Source organism: Pezoporus wallicus, unplaced genomic scaffold (genome assembly GCF_028554395.1).
Source record: "Pezoporus wallicus isolate ANWC-B61680 ecotype Strahan unplaced genomic scaffold, APGP_CSIRO_Pwel_v1 contig_4191, whole genome shotgun sequence".
Lineage (NCBI taxonomy): Eukaryota > Metazoa > Chordata > Aves > Psittaciformes > Psittacidae > Pezoporus > Pezoporus wallicus.
The window spans coordinates 589,615-610,201 of NW_026641383.1; the positions used below are offsets into that span (position 1 = coordinate 589,615).

Below are 20,587 nucleotides of genomic sequence, written 5' to 3' on the forward strand. Positions count from 1 at the left end.
TTATGGATGTGACACTAGAAACAAAACACAACTTAAAATGCAAAGTTCAGCATCTCAATTTCATCCAGCTGGAGAAGAATGTTAGGCGTTAACATAGCAACAGCGTAAAAACTACAGCACATAGTCTGAATACCAGGAGGACTTCCAAGAACCAGCAAGCAAGGGCTGAAGGAGAATGTGACAGGTCCTTATATTTATTTGGAGCTGTCATTTCCTCCACATACACTTTGATTCACTTACAGCTGCCAACATGCAGAAGTATTTTTATCACCTTCCTAATGAGCATCTTTTATGATTGTTCACAAAGAAAGGTAAGGATCACGGTGAAAAGTGTACCTTAGAATAACTTGAAACGTTTTCTGGTGACTGACACAGGTGAGCTAAAGACAATAGGATTTTCTTAAGATTCATGAACTCATAAAGCTGCCCTTTCAAAGGATCCAATATTCTAAATCTATAGGTATTATTCTCTACCTGGCTCCCATGGCAAAGAAATTTGGATGTTTCAGCTACCTTGGTGCAAGCCACACTAGCCAGTTCCTGACTGGTAAATACTTAGGTGTGCCATGGCAAGCTTCACCAAGTAGATCTAAGTATGGCTTTATGTTGCATTGTTTTAAAATAATGGGATGGACACTGCGTCTGTCTTCTTTTAAACTCAGACAGTGATATACCATGAGACATTCCGTACATGGAGGAATGAAGGAAGGCATTGCAATGGCAGACAGCAGTACTGCCTTCTGCCTCAGGACGTTAGAATGAGGTACAGAGAGGAAGCAAGAAAGTAAGAGGTGGAAAACAGGCACAGCAGGCCACAGTATGCCTTTAATTACAATAAATCATAACTATGTATTTGTTTAAGCCATCAGACTTTTCAATAAAACAGTTTTTGCCCTTTTTTTTGTATTGTAACAGAACAATTGTGACACAAATTTGGGATGCCAAGACTTACTCAGTCACTATTTGAATAATAACATTCAACTAAACATTTATTCATATTCAACTGAATTGTCAATAATAATAATAAAATAATATTTCAAGAAAAATATTATACCCTATAATTGGTATGAAGTGTCATAAATAATAGTTTGATATGGTCCACTTACAAACTAGTGGGGTGGTTTTTTAGTATTGTATTTTAGCAATAGCAAGGCAAGATGAATGAAGGTGATTTCTACATAATAGTAATTAGTCATGTGTCTCCTGGAACAATCAATTAATACAATAAATATACCTTGTAAGTATAGAATTTCAAGTAATCATACAAAATACCCAGAACATGCAGTAATTTTTTATGCTCACACTAAGTATAAATCACAATGCTTCTGCAAATCACATGACTATAGATCTTCATTCACCTAAACCAGTCATTAAACTGAAGCTTACAGTCAAGTACGGCATAGCTTCCGAAAAAGGAAAATGCATCCAATTAAATACAATCTTAACATTTTTCACTTCAAAGGATGCTCCAGGTCTATGATAAGTGAAGAAGGTGATCAAGTTCAAATACCATTTTGCTGTCTAATTTTCTTTCTTTCTCCTAAGTAAAAAAGCACTTGATTTGGACATTCAGAATTTTATATCAATTTAACATTCCTTAACAAGCTTTGCTGTTTCGTTTTGGTAACAGGTAGCAGCTCACCTTTAATATGTAAGTTAGTCTTCAAAGACCACAGAAACATCTCAGTCAAGCAGAAAGACATCTGGTGGCAGATGGAGCCTTAGCACTATCAAAAGAAGGAAAGAAATTGCATAAGCAAATTAATTAGAATTAATCATAGAATCATAGAATAGTTAGGGTTGGAAAGGACCTGAAGATCATCCAGCTCCAACCCCCCTGCCATGGGCAGGGACACCTCACACTAAACCATGCCACCCAAGGCCTCGTCCAACCTGGCCTTGAACACTGCCAAGGGTGGAGCATTCACAACATCCCTGGGCAATCCATTCCAGCGCCTCACCACCCCAACAGGAAAGAATTTCCTCCTTATATCCAACCTGAACTTCCCCTGTTTAAGTTTTAACCCGTTACCCCTTGTTCCATCACTACAGTCCCTAATGAAGAGTCCCTCCCCAGCATCCTTATAGGCCCCCTTCAGATACTGGAAGGCTGCTATGAGGTCTCCATGCAGCCTTCTCTTCTCCAGGCTGAACAGCCCCAACTTCCTCAGCCTGTCTTCATATGGGAGGTGCTCCAGTCCCCTGATCATCCTCGTGGCCTCCTCTGGACTTGTTGCAACAGTTCCATGTCCTTTTTATGTTGAGGACACCAGAACTGCACACAATACTCCAGGTGAGGCCTCACAAGAGCAGAGTAGAGGGGCAGGATCACCTCCTTCTACCTGCTGGTCACACTCCTTTTGATGCAGCCCAGGATACGGTTGGCTTTCTGGGCTGCAAGCGCACACTGAAGCTGGCTCATGTTCATTTTCTCATCGATCAACACCCCAAGTCCTCCTCTTATATCTCTTCTTTGCCCAACCTGTAGCTGTGCCTAGGATTGCTCCGACCCAGGTGTAGGACCTTGCACTTGTCATGGTTAAACTTCACAAGGTTGGCATCAGCCCACCTCACAAGCGTGTCGAGGTCCCTCTGGATGGCATTCCTTCCCTCCAGCATATCAATTAAACCACACAGCTTGGTGTCATCAGCAAACTTGCTGAGGGCGCACTCAATCCCACTGTCCATGTCAGCGACGAAGATGTTGAACAAGATTGTTCCCAACACCAATCCCTGAGGGACACCCTTTATCGCCAATGAAACTGCAAGTACTTTGGAAACAAAATACTAGAAGAACCTAGCACTGATGATATTTGGTTATATGTAAGTTGTAGGTTTTGACTGCTATAAAATGAATAATGCCTGGGAAAAATTAGGGTATGAAACGTAGATATGTCTATGTACATCATACAGAGAGACAAGTCAACATTAGTTTAAATTTACAGCTGCTCTCACTAAAGTAAATAACTTTATGCTTGATACTTGTTATACACACATGATATCTTTTTACTGTATGGATATTACCTTGGCATATGCTAAAGTCAAGCCACTGCTTAAAGATCTGGCTTAGACAGGAAAGTTTGACTTTCAATCCAAATTTTTTAAACACTGTACATTGGGAAGGGTCAATATAGTGAAGAAACAGTTTTGAACATGATGTCTATCCTTACTGCCATGGTTTAGTGGTGGACTTGGCAGTGGTGGGGTAACACTTGGACTTGACAATCTGAAGGTCTTTTCCAACCTAGTTGATTCTATGATTCTATTATCCTATATTTGTGGACATCAGTTATACTGCTAAATATAAGAAGTGATGTCTTTCTAAATAAAAAAGAGCATTTACGTTAAATCAATTAAAACTGACAAAACAACAGCTGTGAAGCACATAAAATATACAAATTCCAATATTAGGTACATTGACCGCAGTTATAAACTGTTTGCTGAGGTTTTCTGAACAATCCACCTAGATATTCCAAATAGAGGATGTGTTGTCCTTCAGAGGAGCATTGGGATCTTCTGAGACCCAGTAACCAGGACGTCCTTGAGTAATATCCTGAAGTGCTGTAGTCGTAAATGTGCCATCAGACCAATTACTTACACTTCTTCCTAGAATCCACTGAAAGCTGGACTCAGAAGGGGAGTTTACACAGATACAGCACACTCAAGAACCACTGTCGGTATAGAACTGTATTGAAGTTTTTTCTTTTTTGAAGTGGACTCTTCATTTCCTTTCCATTAGTGCCACATAGATAATGAATCCATGACAAGCTCATTGCAGAACTCCAACCACATTGAGTATCAGGCATTTACCTCAAGAGGGTTTTGATGAGAAATATGTGCAAGAACCTTAGGTAGCATCAAGGAAGTGATCATAGTTCCAGCAGAGCTGAGACCTTGAGGTATTACTACTCAAGCTAATATGCATGTTTTGATGCACTGCCTAATCCACTGAAATAGCACCAAGTGGAAACAGCATTTTCTTTACACTGATTCCCAAAAGTACAAATAGTCTAAATCCTATGGTTTTATCAAAAAGAGGAAAAAATAAAAGCTCATAACACAGTCTAGTAAATGGAATATACTTTCATCTTGGGTGAGAATGAGTTTGGGAAAAGAATGCGAAGACATTTGTAGCGTGGTCGTCTGTTGAACATGGGAACCATTTCTGGTGTAAATATGGATGAGGGCAGCCCCTCGTTTTTCATTTGTATTACAGTAACAGGAGATTGTACGTTATAATTTTCTTACTTGTTTTCTCTGTTTTTACTTTCTTACTTTAGCAAGTGAAACAAAAACTTGCATTCCCCAGTGCCAATAGATCCTAGAAAAGAATCTCTCACTGATACAAAGTTAACAAATACAGTGAACATTTCAAAATCTTAACATGGTTTGATTGAAACAAAACCCTCAAGCCCTTGACTGGCAGATGATCAGTTCACTGGAGAGAAGGCACATCTGCCCGGAGGACAAGGTGTGGTGGTGCCCACCAAAACTGCTCTACCACTCCCCTTCTCGGCGGGACAAGGGAGAGAAAATACAGTGTAAGGCTCACGGGTTGAGATTAAGGACAGGGAGAGATCATTCAGAAATTATCACCACAGGCAGAATAGACTCGTGTTGGGGAAATCAGCTTAATTTATTACCAATCACAACACAGTAGTATAATGAGAAATAAAACCAAATCTTACGAACAAGTTCCCCCCCCTCCTCCTTTCTTCCTCGGTTTAACTTCATTCCCAATTCTCTGCCTTCTCCACCCTCAATGCAGAGGGACAGGGAATGGGAGTTGTGGCAAATTCATCACACACTGTTTCTGCTGCCCCTTCCTCCTCAGGGGGAGGACTTCTCGCTCTTCCCCTGCTCCACTATGAGGTCCCTCCCATGGGAGACAGTCCTCCATGAACCAAAACATGGTCCATTCTAATCTGATCTATGCTCTAATCTGAAATATGCTCTGATTAGTTATAGTCTACTACAGGAAAGAAAAGGAAAAAGAAAAAAAAACATGAGAGAATTTGCTCCTGTAACAAAATATGGCACTGTAAAGTCTGAATATTTTGCTCAGAGGAATTCTTTTCTTTCCTTTTGAAGAAATACTTGCCAACTTTCAGAGTTATGTAACTACACCTCACCATTTATCACAGGATTATATTCCAGCACAACGGGGATGAGGATGATGAGAACAAAGACATCCTTCTCTGTTGGAAGCAACCCCAACCATTCCACGATTTGTGATCTGGAAAGCACCTCTCAGAATTGACACTGTTCCTTTAACTACATGAGCTATGCCCTGCTATTGCAAAGAGGTAGGTGTGAATAAATATAAAAATTCCTCCCACTAAGCTTTAAGGACTCCATCCCTCCCTTCTTGAAATTGATTAGAATTTGGGGAAAATGGCATAAAATCATAGAATCATAGAATAGTTAGGGTTGGAAAGAACCTGAAGATCATCCAGCTCTAACTCCCCTGCCATGGGCAGGGACACCTCACACTAAACCCTATCACCCAAGGCTTCATCCCACCTGGCCTTGAACACTGCCAGGGATGGAGCATTCACAACTTCCCTGGGCAACTCATTCCAGTGCTTCACCACCCTTACAGTAAAGAACTTCTTCCTTACATCCAACTTAAACTTCCCCTGTTTAAGTTTTAACCCGTTACCCCTTGTCCTATCGCTACAGTGCCTAATGAAGAGTCCCTCCCCAGCATCCTTATAGCCCCCCTTCAGATACTGGAAGGCTGCTATGAGGTCTCCACGCAGCCTTCTCTTCTCCAGGCTGAACAGCCCCAACTTCCTCAGCCTGTCTTCATACAGGAGGTGCTCCAGTCCCCTGATCATCCTCGTGGCCCTCCTCTGGACTTGTTGCAACAGTTCCATGTCCTTTTTATGTTGAGGACACCAGAACTGCACACAATACTCCAAGTGAGGTCTCATGAGAGCAGAGTAGAGGGGCAGGATCACCTCCTTAAAATAACTCTATGGTTAAGGCAAAACTGGAATTCAATTTAATAGCTGGTTCTTTTTCTATTCATGCAACACTAACTGCTTTCACAATGTCTCCACAAACAGCAGGCAGAGATATTTTGGTGGTTGTAAAAGCAATCTTCAAATGGAGATGTTCTGCAGTGGTTACTGTGCTCTAGTACCCATGTTAGGAGTGCTTTGTTTAAAAAAAATATCCCCAATTCAGTAAATCTTTGTTTAGCCACTGATACAGAAAATAACTGTCTGGCCACTTCATAACATCAACAAATGCTGAAACTGACATCGAGGGTCCACTCCAACACCTTCCATAGAGCTGCTGTTGTGCCAAATAATTAGGAAATATGCACTGCATGAGTGGTTCACTGATACTGTGCTTATTTCACCTGTTTCCATACAGTACCTGGGAGAGTGGGGTGCTTGTGAAAGGCAATGCCCAGCTCCCAAGGCAAGTGCATCCAAAGAACATGAACCTCTGAAAACATGTTAGGAGTGAACTAGAGCTATGGAACAGGAAATGGTGACTACAACAGACCATCTGAGCTCTGTAATTTACATGCTAGAGGCATGGCTTGGTGTCACAATATCCCAAGTGCTGTTCCAAGAGTAGATCCTTTAAGTGCCAGGCTATATGACAGTATTTGATGGCCACCTACCCATATCACTGAAGGTGGGCCCATGTGCTCCCAGAAATCCAGCATTCCTAGTGAAAAGAGTAATAAACAAGTGGGATTCCCTCCAAAATATCACTGTAGTCTGAGACACACTTCTAGGGGTAGAAACAAGGTAAAATACAAAGCCAGTCAGAAAGCAGGTATTTCTATGCCACAGCAAAGTTAGAAAGCTACTGCAATTACATATGTACACATGCTAGATGAGGTGCTTCAGATGTGGGTTTGGGCAGATGCTCTAGGACTAAATGCCTAAATAAAAGGAAACGCTGCAGAATCTAATTTCACTACTTGCTCTTGGTGTCAGACTTTCTTACCAAAAAATACTGTACCAGGAATTATTTTACAAAAATCAGCACAGGCCATCCTTTCATTTCCTCCGACTTCACATTTTTTTCAGTGAAATGGAAAATGCAATAGACACAATGGACTCTACTTCAGAAAAATACATATTTTTTTCATTTGACTTTGGATTAATTACACAATAGCTCTGCTAGCTAAAGGCTCCGTAACAGATTACTCACAATCCTAGTTCTGCCTCCCTTCCTCCAATGTTAACTTACTATCTCTGGCATTGCTACCGCTCATTCCGAATGTCTGATTTCTAACTCAGACACCAAACATTCAAAAAACAAGGTAAGTTATCAATTCATCCTAGAACTTAGATTCTATGTTTCCACGATATCATATTTGCAGCAGAAATCATTGTCTGGTTTTTTCTCCTCTTCATGACCAATTTCTCCTTCACCAAGGAGAGAAACTCCCTGCAGCACAGATAAGACTCACAACATAGTATTTGACACTGCAAGATAAAGTTTAGATCAAACTATGTGCATTAGATCAGTAGCTACCTGTATGCTTTAAGTTGATCCAACAATTTCTTTGTGTAGAGCATGTAAAATAAAATTTTAAATAAACTATCTTTGACATTTTTAGCCACATCAACTTAAAATGTAATTATTCATTTAAAAATATACTGGCAAATCTTTTTCTCAGTCATGTTCCCATAGATAATGGTTGCAAAATATTCCCTCAATCTTACAAGATAGGCGTCCACTTTATACACTTGAATGAAGCCATAGCCTGTTTAATATATAATAAACATAAACAGAAATAAAGTAAGTAAAATAATGAGAATTTATAAAACTTCATTTTGTATTCTGGCTTTAAGCAGAAACAATCCAGATTCTTCCTTCACACTGACTGTTTATTCCACCAAAAGTCACCAGCAAAGAAATCAAACTGCTAAATTTATACACATGTATTAATAGTTTTAATTTGGTTTCTTAAGAAAATTATGCTCTTGTCTGTGTGTCAGTCTAACCTTTTTTTCATTTTTAATCCATTGATAAAGCTAAATCTAATCTTCTGGCTTGTTTTCTCAGAAAAGAAATTCTCCAAAATAGGTAATTCCTGCAAATGCTATGCAAATCTGCAGGCGAGCACTAGGAAAGATTGTCTTAGTACCAAAACCGAGGGACATGTAGGGATAACTCAGGCCTTAATCACATGTCTTGGTGAAACCTGTAGATCTAGCCCAGTCAGAGCTCGTTGTTTCTTGCCAAGCTGGAAGATCTAACAAAGCCTGTGGAAGACAGTGGTGGCATGGTGGCCATGAGTGCTGCAAACATGGGGAGGAAGTAGAGAAGAGAGGGGAAAGGAAAGGTGGCAGGCGGTAGGTAAATGTTTCGGGATTGTGAAGAGCACATATTGTATGTGCTACACCGCTATTGCACAAAAGATAAGCACAAAGCTCATGTCAGCCAGGCAGGTGGAGATCATTAGGAATTCTTTAGGGCTGTTGCTTGGTGAACTGTCAAATGTACTTGTTTCTCAGTAATGGATACAAGAGAGTAACCAGGCTACTTCTCATCTGTGACATTGGCCCAAATGCATGTGTGAACAATTTCTTGCTCCTGTGCAGAAACCTAGTGACTATAGAAGTCTGATCAAGTTTCAAGGCCTTAGCTCAAGGGGTTCATTGGTTAAGATCAGCTCTGAATTTTGAGCCACAACACTTAAATTTCACAAATGTTTGGATTTAAGACATGGTAGAAATCGGACAGAATGGCCTAGTTTTAATTTGGTTGAAAGTTAAATGGATGCAAAGATGGAATTCTGATCCATCCTCCCACTGTGCAATCCTTTCTTTGGATTACACAGGTTGGCAATTCTATCACCTATGCAGAAAATAAGCTATTTGCACTTCATTCTTAAATGTTTCATTGTTTCATTCCCTTAATTGTGGAAATTTAACTTAATTTTCTGATAAGTAGAGGTTCTAGTCTTCATCCTTCACTACTTACTGGCAAATCTGAGATATGTGTATTGTAAATAGCAGCTCTGCAGTGCATAATAAACAGCAGTCAGGGTCAGAGTCCCATTTACAGTCAGATTGTGGTTAACCACAACACTGAGCGCTGTTCTATCATTCAAAATTAGATAAAAAATGCTGTGGCTACATAAAGCAAAAGACTGACCTGATAAAATTTGGATCAAATGGGTTACCAGTTCTTTTGTAACAGCAACTGTAAGACGGCTTTTGGCAGTCCCCATTCTTTCTGCTCCACTTGGCATCCATAACTAAACCTCTTGCTGCTGGTCCACTGGTATCTCACCAACACCCCTCTGCTTCCAGATTATCACTGCAGTATGTCACTTTCCCCTTCATGAGCAGGCTTGGGCTCATCTTCTTTTTCTTCTCTTTTTCTTAGATGATTATGAAACTCAGATCCCTCCTCGTCTGCAGCTACTTTTTCTGAGCCCCTATTCACAGCTACTCCTGGGACTGAAACTCCTCACCTGAGATCTTTGCTATCCTTAGTAGCACAGTTGGCTTTACTCTTATATTTATTTACTTCTTTCAATCCCTTGTCCACTGAGAAAAGAAGTGTAGATTTTGCAGTATAATTGAAAATCAGTTCCTCTGTCTGTAAGACCAACTTCTGATTCTAAGTAGCAGAAATACAGGCATACTCTTATAAATCCACTCAGTGCATAATAATTCATATTATAATATTGGTTTACAAATAGTTTCAGCTAGCAAGTTTTAAACTATCATAAATCTAAAAATCCTAGGAAAGTATTTACTGTTGCTGTATTTATTCTGGGCAAATATTTACTGTTGCAACTGACTTTCTCTTCAGTGCTATTATCTGTCTCTTCAGACTTCGATGACTCAGAATATTTTTGCCTTAACACATGAATGAAGCAAATTCTTTTCCTTATTCTAACTTCCCCAATCTAAAGAGGAAAACTGTTCTGTAGATGGGTGAACAACACACAAGAGCACTCTGTATTGAAATACACAGTGAGGTTTCTATTGTAAGAAAGGCCTAAATATGGCTTGCAGAATAATCACTGAAAGGAAATACATTATCTGATAACTCAAGAATTCTGGCACGAAAATTATACATTGTAGATTTATTTCCATATGCTGTGAAGTTTTATCATGCTCCACTGAACTGATTTTTGTGAGGTTTGTTTTACTGCTTTGTGAGTCTGAAAATCATCCTTTTTTTTTTTTCAATGATAGTTACAGAGTTTTCATATTTTAGGATATTCGCATATTTAACTGCAAAACACATATATAGCTCCTTAAAAACATTAAGACTACATACTAAGAACACCAAAACTATGTTAACACTGTAAAACAGAACAAACATATTATCTCCAGTTGCTATCAGTTAGGATTTCTTCTTGTGCAATTACCTTGGGCTTAATACATTTATATACAACTATTTTAACTGGATTCAGAAAGTTGAGGCCCTAATCTTGAAACCAGTTCTGCGGTGATGCTCTCTTTTTCCACCTACTGTGGAAAAGCTCACAGCAGGATCATGTCATTAAACAGTAACTGTAAAAAACTGCCGCCAGATTTAATTTATATTAATATTAAACACCAGTGTTTGAGATATTATTATTTAAAATCAGATTAGTTTTATGTGGGCAAAGGAAGGCCATACAGGCCATTGTTCAAGATGTGAATTGGCTGAGAGACAGCTCTAGCCAAGTTCATCTTCTGAGTTCTGAACAAAAACTCTGCTAGATAGAGGGGTGCTAAGTCCAAGGACACGTGCAGAAATGCTACAGGAAATTTATATGGGGGTAACTTGTTGCCACCTAATTGCTTAGTCATGTGTCAAAACCAAGGCACAAATTTTGCTGAGTTGTCACCCAAGGAGATAATGACAGGATCAGAAACAAAACCCTTGCCTACTGCCCAAACCATCCTACTCTCAATCCTACCTTCAGGGGTGTGCTTCCAATATGTATTATTGGTACGCTCTTGTGAAAGACAGCTATTGATTAACTGAAAGATAATAAGATTAACAGCAGCGAAACAGAATGAATTTGAAGGTGGCAATGCTGTTTGTCAAGAAGACACCTAGTTTATGTACCAGCCACACCTCTGACAACACTAATGAAGCTAGGAATCATTCTCCAATTGATACTGTAGGCAAGTACTACAATCCATAACAACTCTCTGGCAGAGTGGGTGTGAAAAGTTAAGAAGGTCATAGAAAATAGATATAATTGACCTGCGTTTTTACTTCACAGAGTGAAAAGTTCACATGCACATTTTGATGAAGACCCTGAAGGCCTTTATATAAACCAGATAGCAGATAAGCGATCCGAACTACAGATATCCAGTGCTGACACATGACAAAAGGTAATTACAGAAGTACTAAATGTCAAACTGTTTTACTCTATTCTTTTAGATAGTGATTGCTGCTGCAAATAAAGCAATTTTTCAATACTAAAAGTCAGTAGGTCATAAAATCTCATAACACTGATTTCTTACTGTTAGCCAAAAGAGAAGATAACAAAATCTCTTTTTTTTTTTACGCTAAGCAGACACAAGGTGAAAAGACTAGCAAATTGTTCAAGCACAGGAAGAGTCCTTGCTCTGCTGCCCTACTATTGTTGCAACTCCTTTTTGCAAGGAAGGTTTACATCAGCAGGTCTTTAAAGTGAGAACACCAGATCACATCAGAAATTAATTATGTAAATGTATGTGTTTATGTAAATGTATGTGTTTACAGCAACAGATCTGAAACGTTTCTTTCCACTTAGGCTTCTATGAATAGACATTTTAGTTCATCAACTGGCCTTGCAGCATGGGCTGCTATTAAATAGCAATCAGAACAATAGTTAAGTCCAAAGCAATGAGTTAACTATAGTTCAATCTGAATTTTAACTATATTTGCCCCTAAACAAATCAGATTCATCTATGTTTTTGTGCACTATTTCAGATTTAGCTATCAAACTACTAAACAGACCTGCAAGGTTAATTTCAGTGCAGTACTGAAAATACAGCATGAACATTTGTTTAGTTTTCCTTTTATGTGCTGCACCAACAATTTTCTCACTGAACTGTACAGCTCTTGCCTTTAACATTTTATCCTATGCACGTTAACTGAGAACTTATTTAAAGAATTTTAAAAAGCATGCTGGCAAACACTTTGATGTGATTTACAAATCTTGTAAATTTCCAAGGTGTCTTTAAAACCAGAGGTATACATCCGAGTACACTGTATGAGCTGAATAAACTTACTAGACCAGATTGATTATCTTACATCTACAACACCCTTAAACACATTTTTTGTATTCTTTTTCAGAATGTTTTGCCATTTTAATAACTTTCAGGAGCTTCTTTACATTGACCTTTATTGTTTTGAAGCAGGCAATAAAATAGGCAAGCAATAAATTAAGCTTCACTAATATTTGAAAATCACCTTTGAATAGCCATTTACAAGGCTCATTGAGCTTCTTGTTACAAGCATTTGTTTTTAAGTGGGGGGGTGGGGGGTGTCTGATATACTTGAATTCCAGTTAATCCAATGAGACTTGTATCTTGCTTACTTCAATGTAATATTAAAAAACCCTACAATGCCTGTATGTGTCAGCCTTCCTTTTAAGAAAAATTTGATTGCAAACACAAACAAAAAGCTTTTCTTCTTTTGTACTCCTTTATGATCTTCAAACAGGTTTCTATGAAAAGGACTAATATTTTTTCAATTTTAAGCCATACTCACCTTTTCAGTTAGGAAAGACAAAAATGAGAATTTCATGTTACAATAATTAATTTCTGATTGTAATGCTACAGTATAGTTTATGCTCTGTTCTAATTATGCAGATATGCATTAGGGAAAATAACTTTGAAGAAAAAAATGCATTTGTTTAAACATTTCCATAATCACATCTGAAACTGTTGAGCGGTGGGATCATATATAAAACAAAATGTATACAGATTTCTGTTGTGAACTACAAACTACTCTACTACTCTTAGGAGAGCCATGGGAGTAAAGTATTTGGTCTGTAAGTGCAGGTAGTTTCAGAAATCTCCTGTATTAAAAAATATAAACAAACTAGGTCCAGTTCACAGTATGAGACAAACAGCAAGTTGGGGAGGGGGGAGCTGGAGAGATACAGAAGGAGGAGAAAGATCAAAAAACTATAATTTAAGCAATCCAGTTACCAAAACCAAAAGAAAATTTTCCTGCCAAACAGAATTAATGTGAGGTGCTCAGTTAATTCATCAGTTTACTCACTACATGAGCTCCTCTTTTTAAGCATTCATGTCTCTGACAGTGATACTGATCTGAATGTGGCCAAACAGGATGCAGTCTTTCTGAATCTGCTGAAGAATCCAAGGTAATCCTGCCTTTTGTCCAGGTTGCCAGACTGCTGTCTATAAGACTGATGGCCACGTGACAGTGTTCTGCTATCACAGTGGCTAAGGGCTGTCCAAGAACGTATGCATTAAGGAAAAATATGATGGGCTGAATCTCTTCCAGTGACTGTGTAGGGGTCCCAAACTGACTATAGTACTAACACAAGCATTTCAAAGGCTGAAAACTCAGTCCAGCTTCAGTCTACCTTTTATGTGAGTAGAGTAAGACAAGCTGTCATTAAGACACCTGCGGTTGCCTTTGACCAGTGTTTTAAACAGCTTTGGTCTTAAACCTGTCCTACAATAGATTTAGTAACTGCCAGCACCATCCCTATAAATCAGAGTATCCATAGTTTGATGAACTGAGTTTCAGGATCTGCAAGAGATCACACAAATAACAGGTATCATCAAACGCTTCCGAAGGAAAACTTTCCTCTTGTAACAATACCATAACCACTGGATTGTTAGGTGTCTCTTCATCTGCCTCAAAAAGCAGAATGATACAGTATCTTTATTTTACATAGAGTCAAAGGTTGGAAAAGAGATCATCAAGTCCAACTGTTAGCTCAGGACAAACTAGATACTGACTCTGATGTAGAGGTAATTAAATTCTCCAAGCCCAGTTTCACATCTGGAAAGAATATATGTGACTGTTCTAATTTCTGGTCAGCATAGGCTAGTAGTCCTTCTTAATTCTGCAGAATAATACACTGGTAGAATTTGTACATTTTATGTTCTATAATCTTCTTTAAATGTCAAATGGACTTTCAGTCAACTCCTTACTTCAGAGATGACCAGCTAGCTCGCAGATTCTTCCCAATACGTAGCTGAATTATGGAGAGAAACATGAATTGGTTCTCTACAGAAATAACCACCTATATTTTAGATAATACTGGTGATGCACTATCTGGCTTCAGGCTTACTGTCTAACTTGTCCAGCTGTATATTGAGTTTGTTTTCCTAGTGGACAGATATGAAGGAGACAAGACTGACATAATTAAGTTCATCCTTACTACCTTTAGTAACAAGTTAGCATACCCAGTATATCTGACCATCTATCCTTTCTTTTCATTACAATGCTTATTAGCTCTACTCCCATCATTAGCAGATGGATTTATGGTATTTGTTGAAAATAATTAATACAAAGCAGTTCTTGCTAATATAAGACATGTTTATTGAGAGAATCAACCCTCCAAAATCTGTTAAAATTATAAAGTATAATAACAGGAGGAGTAATTACTTTACTAAAGAATAAGATTAGGCAGACTCCTTGTTTTCGGTTAACCAGTCATTCTTACCTATCTCGTTCTAATATTAAAATACCAGTGATGAACTCAACGGCTACTTAAACACGCTGCTAGCAGAAAAACCCATCTGGTTCATTTAAAAAAAGTTTGTAAATTAATATTGAGTCCTGTTATAATTCAGCTCAGACCAAAAACTATTATGGGGTTGATTGTCCCAAGTCCATAGCAGAGTGCGTGCACGAGTATTTTCTTTCAAATTACAGTACTATTAAGGTTTGCTCAAGAATGCCCCATCCCTGGAAGTGTTCTGTTCTATGGTTCTATGAATAGTACCAAACACACTTATCACATTAGGGTTAAAGTTTGCTGGGCATTGTCTGAACTGCGATATTGCATAATTTCTTAGTACTTTGTTAAATTGTTGTCATAGGTCTAATGTAAAGATCTCTTTGAAAATCTATAAACAATTACCTTCAAAACAACACATGACATAACCTTAAATGACTAATATTTTCAAAGAACTTACATACTACCAGTCATCACTTGTATTCATTCAAAAGCTCCAAATTTATATAGAAAGATCCTGATGAGATCCATCGGCGGGTCCTGAAGGAGCTGGCGAATGAAGTTGCGAAGGCGCTGGCCATCATATTTGAGAAATCATGGCAGTCAGGTGAAGTTCCCGATGACTGGAAAAAGGGAAATATAACCCCCATTTTCAAGAAGGGGAAAATGGATGACCCAGGGAACTACAGACCAGTCAGTCTGACCTCTGTGCCTGGCAAAATCTTGGAGCAGATTCTACTGGAAGGCATGCTAAGGCACATGAAAATCAACAAGGTGCTTGGTGACAGCCAGCATGGCTTCACGAAGGGGAAATGCTGCCTGACCAATCTGGTGGCCTCTATGATGGGGCTACAGAACTGATGGACAGGGGTAGAGCTGTCATCTACCTGGACTTGTGTAAAGCATTCAACACTGTCCCACACGACATCCGTGTCTCTAAATTGGAGAGACATCAATTTGACGGATGGACCACTCGGTGGATAAGGAACTGGCTGGATGGCCGCACACAAAGAGTTGTGGTCAATGGCTCCATGTCCGGCTGGAGACCAGTAACGAGTGGTGTCCCTCAGGGCTCACTGTTGGGACCGGTCTTGTTTAACATCTTTGTTGCTGACATGGACAGTGGGATTGAGTGCGCCCTCAGCAAGTTTGCCGATGACAACAAGCTGTGTGGTTCGGTTGATACGCTGGAGGGAAGGAATGCCATCCAGAGGGACCTTGACACACTTGTGAGGTGGGTTGATGCCAACCTCATGAGGTTTAACCATGCCAAGTACAAGGTCCTACACCTGGGTCGGAGCAATCCCAGGCACAGCTGCAGGTTGGGCAGAGAAGAGATTCAGAGCAGCCCTGTGGAGAAGGACTTGGGGTGTTGGTTGATGAGAAAATGAACATGAGCCAGCTTCAGAAAGCCAACCGTATCCTGGGCTGCATCCAAAGGAGCGTGACCAGCAGGTTGAAGGAGGTGATCCTGCCCCTTTACTCTGCTCTTGTGAGACCTCACTTGGAGTACTGTGTGCAGTTCTGGTGTCCTCAACATAAAAGGGACATGGAACTGTTGGAACAAGTCCAGAGAAGGGCCACGAGGATGATCAGGGGACTGGAGCACCTCCCGTATGAAGACAGGATGAGGAAGTTGGGGCTGTTCAGCCTGGAGAAGAGAAGGCTGCGTGGAGACCTCATAGCAGCCTTCCAGTATCTGAAGGGGGCCTATAGGGATGCTGGGGAGGGACTCTTCATTAGGGACTGTAGTGACAGGACAAGGGGTAACAGGTTCAAACTTAAACAGGGGAAGTTTAGGTTGGATATAAGAAGGAAATTCTTTCCTGTTAGGGTGGTGAGGCACTGGAATAGGTTGCCCAGGGAGGTTGTGAATGCTCCATCCCTGGCAGTGTTCAAGACCAGGTTGGATGAGGCCTTGGGTGATATGATTTAGTGTAAGGTGTCCCTGCCCACAGCAGGGGGGTTGGAACTAGATGATCTTAAGGTCCTTTCCAACCCTAACGATTCCATGATTCTAAGATGTTCACAATACCCAACTATTCTGTCTACGCTTAAGAAAGATGTTTTACTTTTGCCTAGATTCTACTCCCAAGTTAGAAAAAAATGGCTTGAGCCTGAACTAGACAGTTGAGGTAGTAAGAAAAAGAATTATACCTTTTAATAGCTAAAAGAAGCATAAATAAGTATTGTACAATCTCTTGGAAGAAGTAAAATAAAATTAGCTATATAAGAATGCATGTCAGCTTCACAAAGCACACCCACTGGTCTTGAAATTTATATTACTTAAATATATATGCAAATACTAAATTCCCAAGTTATTAGGGAGTATGATGTTAGGGAGCTTCGCAGATTTTAATTGCATGTGTTCTTGCAACATAAACACTACCTTTTGAGAAGGGCCCTTGCAATCTCAGGAAAGATATCTAAGTGATGTATATGTAATAATGGAGACAGCAGTATCAGCAGTCCTCAATACAAATATGGTACTATGAACATATCAACATGTACAGGTGCAATTAAAACAGAGATGCTTATGTCTGAAGAGACATTTTGCTATCCATTTTGTTTAATGCTTAGGAGGTTACATGGCTTCTTAAGAAGCTCCTGAAGAAGATTTTTATCCCTCCCCTTTCTGAGCTCAGTGCCAATTCCTCCAGGCATCAGTCAACATTTTACTAGAGAAGGTCTCTGGAAGTTTTAAAAGCTTTCAAGAGCAGTTAAACCATTAACCTGAATCTGAAAATTTGTGCAAAGATGTATCAGCTTCTCCAGGAGGAGGATTTTCACAACCACCATCTCCATGGGTTGGCTTTGACAAAGATTCACAGGTGGCAGATTTCTTTGCTAAGCGTTCATGATCTAGACATTACTGGGTATATAACCAAGATGTTCTGTTTCGTACTAATCGCCACTTTGGAAATTTAATGACTTTTATTCAATCAATCTTAGGAACTGATTCCATAACAGCATAATTTTTCTTTTAGAAATCTTCCTACTTCCATTCTCCTTCACCCACCTTGCACCAATGTGCTGGGTCAGGAGCGCAGACTTTAAAATGGTATTACTGGGATGAATGGCCATAAAACCAGTTCCCTACTCTGCTGTCTGCACATGCTAACAGCAAAGACATACCATTTTAAAGTTTGCTACTTAATGAGTAATCATGAAGATTTGGAGGAGAAAAAAACCTTTTCTCACTATCTTTACTAGCAATGGCAGAAATTTGCAAAGTGCATCTGTTTTACTGTTGTTGCTGCAAATACCTGAGTAGAGTTATAATGAATTAATCCATTTCTAAAAGATATAGAAATATTGTAAGTGCTATAACATACAAATGCTCATTTCTGTCAGTAATTAGGTAAGAGACCAGCCCATTTCTCACTTGCATGAGGTCTGGGTGTATTTTCTGTTTTTTACATAACGATTACAAAATGCAATAATTTTGCTGCTTTGAATCACTTCACCCTCTCTGAATCACCTTTAGTTATCCACATTTTAATCCTCTGAATTCCAAGAATAGTAATCATGAAGTAATACAAATTAAAGAAGAAGTTGGGTAATTCTAGGAAACATAAAATGATTCTTCATTAAATCTAAAGATACTTGAAAGTTAAGTAAATTGGGTTTTAAGAAAACAAATCTTCTTGGTGCAGAAGCACCCTCTAATGGCTGTCTACTCACTGCTCTCTATAGCAACTGGGAAATCAGTTTAGCAGCTCTCCTAAAAAGGAAGGGAGACTGCCAAGACACAAGAGAAATAGAAATGTAAGTATACACACGCATGCACACACATACTCACATTTCACATACATTCTGTGTTGCACATCCTTAACACAAAAAAAGAGCAACATAAATCTGATAAACTTTTTAAATTAGAGCCTGTATTTCCTTTAGAAACAATATTCTCAATTTAGTAGATGAAACAGCTTTTTACATTCACCCAGGTTTTAACTATTCTTCACAACTTTAAGATAAACAGAAACTGATTTTCCTATCTTATCTCAGTTAACTTTTACAAAAGAAAACTAGTCCCAAAAGGCTTTAGAAAAATGCTCTAAGTTCAAACCACACAATAAATTAGGCTGGAAGAAACATGGATGTTATTGGGTCCAACCCCCTGCGCAGAGTCAGTCAGCTCTGTAGTTCGATCCTAATATCAGAATACTAAGTTAAAAAAGCTAAAGGTGCACTGAGATACTGGAAATGTAAATGATTTCTGCTGTCTAAAAATATGCCTTAATATATTTTTTTCCTTCTATTCTATGGCTTTTCAGACTTTTTTTCCCTGAAAATACCCTGAATTTGCTCATATGCCTGCAATATTTACTTCCACACTAGAATCTGTATTTAGCACACAGTCCTTTATTAACTGTTAAGTATAATATCTCACTGGCAGATAGAGCAGTTAATAACATGAAAGTAATGAGGCTAGCTGACCAACTTGCTTCTCAACATCACTTTTCAAATCTCTTTGGGCTAAATTTTCAGCCAGTGTGTGTGGGGAATTAGCCATAGAAATCCCATTAACGTTAATGAATGTTTCATGGTCAACTCCCCATGCTCCGTGCTGAAGATTTACCCCTATATCTCTAAAATAAATATGTGCGGATGCCAAAATTCTTTTATAGAGCCTGAAGAAATGAGGGACTCTATTCTCAAATAATTGACTTACACACATGTATCTTTTCCCCCCATGGATTGTCTTCTACATATCATAATGGGTGTAATGTCTGCATTATCCTCATTGAAAAGATTATCCAAAGTGCATGTTTACTGCATAAACACTGAGTTTAGTTAATTGTATATTTTACTAAAGTAATATGAGTTGGATTTGTCTTATAGATGCATTGCACAAGTTGAAGCTTTGTATCATTAAGAACATCATGTATTTGTGTTTACATTTCTGAAGAAAAGAAAGTATTTAGGAAAGTTATTAGTCCAAAAGAAGTGAAAAGTATCCTCTATACATACAGAAAGACAAAATGCAACTAGAGCAAGAGAAGCCTCTGCAAGCAGTGGCTGAGTCACCATCTAAATACAGTGGAGAATGTTTGTAACATCAACTATGAAAATATAAAGCTGGGAAGGGTTTCCAAGATCAAAACCAGAAGCTGTACTCTGATTCTGAAAAGTGTGTGTGTGTGTGTGTGTGTGTGTGTGTGATCCTTCTGTCATCTTTTCAACTTTCACTTGCAAGTTCCTTGCTGGTTCTACAATTTTTATTTGGAAACCTACTTGCCTAGATGAGCACATCATTTCAAGCTCCATGACAGCGTATAAACAAAGTGCCAAAGTGCCAAAACAACTTATTTGCCAAAGCACTAAAATTCATGTTTATAGATTTTTGGCTTCACTGGTATTAAAGTACATGCATAAGTGCTTTATTTATCTGAGGGCTGCAACTGCCCATAATAATGTTGACCTTTTACTATACTGAGTCTCTCCCAGGCATTTCAGATATGTCTCAATCTATTAAGTCAATTAATCATTTCAAACCACATTCATTTGCTAAAATTTGGGAAATAAATCTTCAGTAAGACTCTTCAATTCCTGAAAATTACTATTCTTAGAGATCAGAATAGAATAGGTCAGGTATAATACCCAACTGTCTGCATCTTCCCTAGAAATAGTTTATTAGAGTGTTAGCACTGTAAGCTCCAAGAGGACAGTCTAGTCTAACTCCTTGAGTACAGAACCAGAAAATTATTTACATGGAGTCTGTGCAGAGTGTTTTATCTGAAAATAACATACCAGTGAAATGGAGAGAAACCCCCCTGAAATTATGTAGTGAAACCATATTTGAGAAAATACACTCAGAAAATCCACAATCACCCCGGTTATACCTGGAGCTGAAGATGGTGTGTTTAGATAGAACTTCTTTTAGCTTATGTGCAGACTCTTAAAATCATTTCTAGGTCAAAGATTAAATGTGTAGTCCAC

The 20,587-nt window shown here is 38.8% G+C and overlaps 1 protein-coding gene across 3 annotated transcripts in view; it reads right to left on the minus strand.

The window, feature by feature from the left end:
- WDPCP (WD repeat containing planar cell polarity effector) overlaps positions 1-20,587 on the minus strand; it is a 158,192-nt gene that overhangs the window by 104,676 nt on the left and 32,929 nt on the right. For all 3 annotated transcript variants that reach the window (XR_008974053.1, XM_057423340.1, XM_057423338.1), the window contains exon 3: positions 1,643-1,727. Coding sequence is in view for 2 of the 3 variants with exons in the window: in XM_057423340.1 (XP_057279323.1) it covers positions 1,643-1,703 (61 nt within the window). In the remaining variant the exon portion in view is untranslated. The remainder of the gene's footprint in view (positions 1-1,642; positions 1,728-20,587) is intronic.